General features: G+C 38.2%; 2 protein-coding genes across 3 annotated transcripts in view; one reads left to right on the forward strand and one right to left on the reverse strand.

Annotated features, from left to right (window-relative positions):
- Positions 1 to 7,471, forward strand: part of LOC139142434 (uncharacterized) — a 31,112-nt gene extending 23,641 nt beyond the window's left edge. The window contains exons 4-11 of one of the 2 annotated variants that reach the window (XM_070712365.1): positions 14 to 183; positions 1,024 to 1,199; positions 1,897 to 1,941; positions 2,342 to 2,374; positions 3,481 to 3,656; positions 4,166 to 4,329; positions 6,241 to 6,416; positions 6,908 to 7,471. In XM_070712365.1, the coding sequence (XP_070568466.1) occupies positions 14 to 183; positions 1,024 to 1,199; positions 1,897 to 1,941; positions 2,342 to 2,374; positions 3,481 to 3,656; positions 4,166 to 4,329; positions 6,241 to 6,416; positions 6,908 to 6,957 (990 nt within the window). In that variant the 3' untranslated portion in view covers positions 6,958 to 7,471. The remainder of the gene's footprint in view (positions 1 to 13; positions 184 to 1,023; positions 1,200 to 1,896; positions 1,942 to 2,341; positions 2,375 to 3,480; positions 3,657 to 4,165; positions 4,330 to 6,240; positions 6,417 to 6,907) is intronic. The other variant, XM_070712366.1, reaches the window with a different exon arrangement.
- Positions 1 to 8,673, reverse strand: part of LOC139142439 (BMP-binding endothelial regulator protein-like) — a 279,806-nt gene that overhangs the window by 103,928 nt on the left and 167,205 nt on the right. The gene's annotated exons all lie outside the window — the stretch shown is intronic.

Raw genomic sequence — 8,673 nt, forward strand, 5'->3', positions numbered from 1 at the left:
CGAAATCCCGTAGGTGAAAATAGCAATGTTTAGAGAAGGGGTAGAGAAAGTGAGTATGGTCTTTAATGGTATCGGCTCGACAAAGATGGACTGGTTCACCAAAGAGCGACTGAAATCTTCTCCATGGCAAGATTTGATGGACTCTTTTCCGCAACAAGGCATCAATTACTTCTCCATATCGGGGTAGGCGCATTCAACCAATCATACCATTACTGTTTAGTTGCTCAGATGTTTATTATTATTACCTACTTTCACTTACATACTTATTCAATATTTGCGCTCTAATCACTCACTTACTCGCTTTTTTACATATTTACGTAATTACCTGCCTACCCATTCTTTGTCACACAACTTAATCCTTACTCACTCACTTACTTACCTACCTACCTACCTACCTACTTACTTACTTACTTACTCACTTACTTACTTACTTAACTTACTTACAACTTACCCACTTACCCACCTATCTACCTTCTTTCTTACTTACTTACTTACTTACTTACTTACTTACTTACTTACTTACTTAACTTACTTACTAACTTACTTACTTACCTACCTACCTACCTTCTTACTTACTTACTTACTTACTTACTTACTTACTTACTTACTTACTTACTTACTTACTTACTTACTTACTTACTTACTTACTTACTTATTCACTCGCTAATATCTTTACTCGCCAATGAACTTAGTGAATAATTTCATTTTATACTCATGAAATAATATATAACTGCGAACGATCTACTTTCGATCACAAAAACAAAATGGAGTAGTGTTTTAAGCATGGTATATAAAAACGTTGATTGTCCTCATTTTCATACTTCAAAGCTGCAAAATCAGATAAAATGCTTGTTGCACTGAGGAGTTTTCCCGTTTCGCATTTTTTTCCATTGTCCACTGATTTTTTCACTAATTATGGTATGTGATTAATTTGACAAAACTTGACAACTGTATAGACTTTTCATACTGAATGTAACGTACTTGACAGATTTAAAGATGATTTTCATGTATTTTTATTTCAAGCCATGCAGACCTTAATCGGCGCTTTTTTGTCAACAATCATTATGATGGTTGTCCCAACGATTTTGGTTGGATGGTTGTTGTCGATGATGGTAACAATGTGTGTCCATGGAGTACTGTGTCTGAGAAGCCGTTTTTCATGTACAGTCCTCATTCAAATAGGGTTAACTGGGATGGAGGTATGCTACTACGTTTGTCATTTGCATATCACGCTTACACATCCGGGACATTTGGGTAATCCACGAATTTTGATACAGCATATGCCATGAGAAATTATCAGGAGGAAGGAAAATTACGTTGTTAACAAATTGTGCACCTGATAACTGTTACGTGTATGTACCAGTTATGCTTACTACTAAACATATCAGGTGAACTGATTAGCAGGGGATACTATGGAAGCGGAATTGTCTAAAGTCAGATAAACTCAAAAATGCATTGGACACTCGGTTTGGTGTCCAAAATTTCCGAGAAATATCTGCCTTAGATAGCACGCCCATTAAACGTGCACTTTAGTTCTTCGCACGAATGATTGCAAAAGCTGTTAATTGTCCTCTCAAATCCAATCATGCTCAGGGCAGAAGTAGCGGGAAAAGTTAAACGGAAATTGACTATTTTCTCAGTAGCAACGCTGGTGACATTAGGTCCGCGAACACAGATGAGGCTTAGTTAGTGGAGCCATTTTGGGGACCATCAAACAATCCAGGTCCGCCGTTATGATACGCAAATGTCGAGGCGGGAAACGATCCACCAGAGAAACGTCTATATGGCGTAACTACCAACCATCTAATGGTCACAACTTAAGAAAAGCAATTTTCTAGATTTGTAGAAATTGCAAATTCATGATCAATGCACAATGATGTGGTCCTTCTCTTGCAGGAAAGATAGCGGATGTCATGGCTATCTTCGTCAAGCATAAATTTGGTGAGTTCATTGGTTTCTTTTGTTTTATTGGTTTTTCAAGTTTCAGCTCATGGATAATCCCTGAGATACCACTTTCAATCGACTTTGTTGGTTCTGCTTCATTTCACTTTTTATATTCATGGATGTCACCGTCAATCGTATGCCTTATGATCATTTGCCTTGCATATGTATTGCCCCGGTCAAGGCAAAAATGAACGGAAGGCTGTAGTTTTGTGTGTGTGTCTAAAAAGTCGTTTCTAAACAACGAGCATAAACTGTCTTACAAGCAATACAACTCAATATACATCGCCTGAAGCTGACAAAGCTCCTCAAAATATTTTTTTAAAGCAACAGTTTGCTACAATTGTTCCAATATCATAAGACAAGCTAAGTGCCAGAATTTTTCTCTTCTCTCGCGCAGAGTACATCGAGCCTCGACCTATTGCCGAACTGGGTAAGTTTAGTATAGCCCGACTATCCATTCTTCATGACTCGCTCATATGCAATTGTTGTGGCATATGGAATTCTGTCGATAATTTAAATGATTGTTCACATTAAGTATGTGAATTTTTCTATTTCTCTTCGAGACATCCACGAAGTCGCTGTCTGTACTGACGTCTGTTGTTAAATTTAAGCAAATTATACAGTGTCGTGGACTTTGGAACCAAAGCCAAATCCATAACGCTCAGTTACAAGTACAACAGTGAAAGTTGTGATGATGGGACGGGAGAATGGAGAGAGAGAGAGAGAGAGAGAGAGAGAGAGAGAGAGAGAGAGAGAGAGAGAGAGAGAGAGAGAGAGAGAGAGAGAGAGAGAGAAAGACAGACAGACAGACAGACAGACAGACAGACAGACAGACAGACAGAGACTGTGACAGACACAGAGAGATAGAGAGACAGAGAGAGTGGGCAGAAGGGAGAGAGGAGACAGAGTCAGTCGAAAAGACAGGCGGGCAGACAGACAGACCGTCGAAAAGACAGGCGGACATGCAGACCGACAAACAAACAGACAAACGGACGGACAGACAGATAGACAGACAGAGTACCAGAGAGAAGGGAAGGAATTAGGACAGGTTCTATCTCATGCCAGGCTGTTGTTAGAATAGTAGACATTTGTGGTCGGCTTTCTTCAAATGTCAATATCAGAGATAGGTGACGGAGAACACATTATTAACCCTATGAGAGCTGTAATTTTTCCCTCCAAAATTTTAGTACAACATTTTACCACTTTTTTGTGATTTTTTCTGTAATTTTTGGTAATTTTGGAGCGAATGGACCTCATTTTCACTGCTATAGTTTTTGATCAAAATTTTGTAAAATCTGAACAAAAATTCATTGGTTATATTTTATCAGGGTGACAGAAATTGACTTGGCACTCAAAGGGTTAATAGAACTTAAAGGAAGTCAGGTCAACATGGTCCGTGGTATTTATCTTCAAGAAACGTTTACGGCTGTATTTTAAGGTCGTTATAAACAAAATGGAAAAGTTTTAAACGTGAATGTGTAATTATAGCCAGAACGATAAATATATTAATAACGTAGGGTAATTTCACAACTTCAGGATGGGAGCTGGTCTTTAAAGCTGTGCCTGGCGTTGGTGGCAGTGTGTTTAATCTTTGGAACAACAATGGTGGGCGAAACCAAGACAACATCCAAGCTAGACAACTGAATGCAAATTATAGAGATCATTACAAGAGCCCAAAAGTTGATTCATGGAGTACTCTTGGCGTCAGAGAGGTATGGGCTTGTGTATGAAGTCAACCATTACGCTCGGTGCTTAGAAAATCAGTCTGTTTACCACTGTGGACTGAGTTTTGCGAAAGCTTATTCCGTTAAATATTCTGTATTTGTACATTAATCTCTGAAGAATTACGGCTAGATCTGAGAATTGAGTCAATTGCTGAAATTTCGATGAGGTGAAGCCATCACAAAATGAAACGGGCTCGGCCAAAGCCACAGTTATGTTATTGGAGATATCTCGTCAAAAAGATTTGGATCGAAAGAGAAAGTGCTTAAGCGTCTAGCGGCGCCAATGTGTTAGGAGATCGTTTTCGTATCCAATTGCATATTGTGACTCCTTAACCATAAATCACAGTGTTCGAGGAAATATTAACAAAGGAGAAAAATGCATACTACATCTCGGTTGCATTTCTTTGACCTTTGAACCTCAAATTCAAAGTTTTAATCTGAAATAAAATCATACACGATAGTATAAAGTGTTCGTACTGCCCTCCCTAACTTTCCAGGTGAAATTGTCCGTTTACGAAGATGGAGAAGAGAAAATGTACCTGATATTTGACGCTCGTGGTAGTGATAAAAATAACTGGCTGAGCAACGAGCGATTGATTTCGACACCCTATCATGACCTACTGGATGATGATGTAGCAAAGAATTTCTTCTCTCTTAGAGGGTAAGTCTGCATCCGTAACGTTATGTCGAGGAGATGAGGGCATTGACAAGATGACAAGTATGTACCTGTGATACTTTTACTACATCCGACAGCATGATATATCCTATAACCTGGATATATAACATAAGGCCAAAAAAATTGATTTGTTTCTGGTCACCGCCCGCATCACTTCAGAGTGTGCGCGTCGACTCTTGTTTTCTGTTTTTCATTTGCCCCTATGGAAAAAGGGGGAAATGTATCAAATTCTACAAAAAAAAAATTAAAAATTGAAAACAAATTGCGTCGCCGCATCATTGTTGCCACATGTCAATGACAGAAACAACCCTATAATTTTTAGCCTAGAGTGAGGTAAGTATATATTAAGGTAGAACGCGCTCGGGGACAGATATTCGGACTCTCAAATTTCTACAATCCTTTTTTGATTTACCACTTCTGAGATTCACTTTAAAGCTCTTGTAGAAAGAAAAACGTTTAACGTCTTAGTTTTTCAAAACTCCGAATTTTAATTTTCTCCCTTAGAGTTAACACAGGAATGGCAGCCATTTTGAAATTCAAATATCGTAAAATGTTGAGTAATTTGTATCGTTAATTCCAAATTTTGCATGATGACCCCGGGTTTTTATTGTTGATTTAGGAAAGTTTGACAAAAAGTTTAAATCTTTCACTTTCAAGGCGCATTAATATTACCAGTAGCTACATATATTCCAATATCGTCCAGTTTTCAGATTCAAAAACGTTTAGAGATTTATAGTAAAATATAGATAATGTAATATACTATAAACAAGTTATACGGTTGTAGACCATTCTTGCCGTTACAGTATCGGTTCAGTCTATTGCCTTATATAATGATATCGCCATCTTTGATCGTAGGGTGAGATATGTTATAAGATTCGCACATGCTTTCATCAGAAACACGATTGGAACTAAATTGGGATAATTGGATTGGCAGAATTTCTCAAGAATTTTAGAAATTTCTCTAATTTTACACCATATTTGCTTTAGTTACCATCTTAAAATTTTATACACAATTTACGATGCTGTTGAAATCTTATGAGTAAGAATCAGTGCATGATAGTATCTAATGCAATATTGTTCAAAACATATGAACAATATTCACATTTGAATGAAAATATGAGAGTTTGTCTGTAGTTTCTTCATTACTGAAACACTAGTAATAATGTCAGTTTGTCATTTTTCCTCGACCAAAATGAAGCTTTCCGATTGATTAACAGTTAAGTCAGTCGGGGTCTTTTTAAATGTGCCCTGACTCAATTTTATGGTTATGAAGCCTTAAATTCATGAAAAAGTCAGGGGCATTTCAAAAGTGCCCTGACTCAAAATTCGTCAATTAGAGAAATTTAAGCATTTTGTCTCGTTTCTTCAGTACATTTACACAAAAATGAACTTATTTTCATAAAAATGAATCCGATGAAAGAGGCATGCAATAATCGTTGTGTTTTTGTTGTTTTGTCCGATGAGAACAATATTTCAAATTTTACACTATTCTATCATTTTGTAAAATTTCAGCTGTAAAAATTTCGATTTCATTACATTTTCCTAATAATGACTCTCATCCAATTTTCCCAAATTAGTTCCAATCGTGTTCAGGGTTTTTGTTTGCTTTTGCTCTCTTTTTCTTCGATTTTTTTTTTCGAAATATGACGCTTCATGTAACATGACAGTGGGCGATCTAGCCGACATATCCCCGATAACCAAGCTTACAACGTGGTAGATCATTGCTCGCAACAAGTAAGTGACAAATGAGTAAATTTCGGAAATTCTCGATAGGATTCGAACTCGCAATGTACGGCACCCAATCACCTAGCGAAGACATCACAGTCAAAACCGCTCGGCTAAATCCGCATAAGTTCACTGACCTTCACGATTTCTTTTTTTCAATTGTTATTTCAGGGATGCACCGCATTCAAGGCGCTTCTTCATCAATAGTGTATACCCCGGATGTGCGAATGATGTCGGTTGGCTCGTAGTCGTTGACCCAGGTCACGTGGTCTGCGATTGGAGTAACGATGGAGAGAGACCATACTTTCTGTACAGTAAGACAACACAAAGGGCAAACTATAACTCGGGTAAGATTTACTCTTTGTCTTTCATAAATGATGAAATTCGTGGCTGGCACGATGCATTTTAGGCAAGTACGCGCCCGTGTCGAAATTCAAAAACACAATGACCACCCCCTCTTATTGGACATTTCAAAAACATGTTGACCCCCTCCCCCCACCCTCAATCACCAAAGTCAAAAAAAGGTACCCCCGCATGAATCCATCCCCTCCCCCGGCCGAAGAAACCGACCAGTCCCTAAAATTTACATGTTTGCACATTCGAATCGGAATGACAAATTTATCGGTCATGGTACCTGATCGTTGTGGCTTCTGACAAATATTATGTGTCATATCATGTGCCAGCGCCCTCTACAACAATTACGCTCGTACATGTGTAAGTATTGGAAGTTGTTCCTACCTTTCGTCTTATAAACACGAATCAAGTTTTTCATCAGCTTTTCCTTTAAACGTTTTCTAACGATGTGCTCTATCGTTGTTTGCATAATCTCATATTCCAGATTCCGTTGGTCGTGCAGACTTCATGGCGATACACATCAAGACTTACTAGCAAGATCAAGATCTCCGTGACCAGATAATACACGGCTGTGTTGGCGCCCTTTAAAAATCAACTATGTTTTGACATTATAGGACGTCCATTGCTGGAAGCGGGAAATCTTAGTATTCATATATGCAAAGTGTATAAATGCGTCTGTTTGCGCATGCGCATTTAATGATAATGACCCATAGTCAAAGTACATATTCATTCAACTCTAATCTTACACTATAAATTGAAGGATATCATTAACATTTATTCAATCAACTAATCAAGACAGCATGACGGTAGAAACATTTTACAAATATTTTAATTAATTTGATATAGTGACATTGTCTTGAACCTAAACGCAAGACGTAAGTTAATCGAGACAATATTTGTGTACTCGTCTACACTCCTGATGGTTTATAAACTTTCAAAAACCAGAGATTTATCGTTATGTTATCCTAATCGGAGAACTACAGAAAGAAAAAGTATTTTACCCTTGAAATTTTAATTGTAAGTGTAATAGAGTATGTCATTCAATTTTTGTGTTTGTCTCTGTCTCTGTCTGTCTGTCTGTCTGTCTGTCTGTCTGTCTCTCTCTCTCTCTCTCTCTCTCTCTCTCTCTCTCTCTCTCTCTCTCTCTCTCTCTCTCTCTCTCTCTCTCTCTCTCTCTCTCAAATAAATATCCTACAATAATTATTGTACTACGACAGTATTGACCTAAGGCAAGGAAGAATTATTCATTTGTTCCTCGGAATAGCGCTGATCGCAAATGACGTCACTTTTCTCCCTCTAGTCATTAAAATTCATAAATAAATATTTGTCTGCATTTTCCCCATAATAAAACCTGCTAGTGTTACAATGGCTACTAAAAGTCACACCCATTATATGAATTATAGAGACAAAGGGTAATACAGGATAAAACGTTTCACCACAGATGAGATTGTTAAACTCAGCATTATTTCAACTTCCTAATCTCGTAAGGAAGGTTGAACCGGTAGTTCGATTGAGTTCTTGAACTTGGTGGGTAGAACACTAAATCTTATTATAACACGCCACATGCTCATTCCGTGTCGCGATTCGCCAGAATACGTCACGTGACGACGTCTCGTCCCCACCAAATCGACAAAAGTGACGTCAGAGGGTATTTTTTGAAAAGCTATTACCCTAGGGAAATAGTTCTGACCAAATTGGAAAGTGCCCGGCTGCAGCTTTGCAACAATGGCGGGTGACTAGAACGTGATGTGCGTCCGGGATAAGTGACGACACATTCTCTAAAACAGATTTTCCAACATTTTCCAACATTCCAACAGCGTAGGAACTTGAATAGCTCATCGACGGAAAAGATTAAGGTGCAACTAAGGATGTCGCTAGGTATGCTCAGAATATTTTTTGAAAGAAAGTGGTACTACGTACAACTGAAAGCGCCGTGGAAACATCGCCAAGTAAACTTGTCACAATGGATTGTTGCGGTGCAAAATATAAAAACACATTAAAAACTATATAACAATACAACACGAGCATGTGGTGTGTTATAAAACACCTATAGCCTGGTCTTTATTCGGGCTATAGCGCTCGTCTATTATCCTCGTCGCCGTGTGTTACTAGAAACACATCGCTATACCCTCGGCCTACGGCCTCGGGGAATAGCGATGTCTTTCTAGTAACACACGGCCCGGTCGCTATAGCCCTCATGACCAGGCAATAGGTGTTTACTATGGAACTGATCTTGTTGTAACATCTGTT

This window comes from Ptychodera flava, chromosome 10, assembly GCF_041260155.1.
Source record: "Ptychodera flava strain L36383 chromosome 10, AS_Pfla_20210202, whole genome shotgun sequence".
NCBI classification, from domain to species: Eukaryota; Metazoa; Hemichordata; class Enteropneusta; family Ptychoderidae; genus Ptychodera; species Ptychodera flava.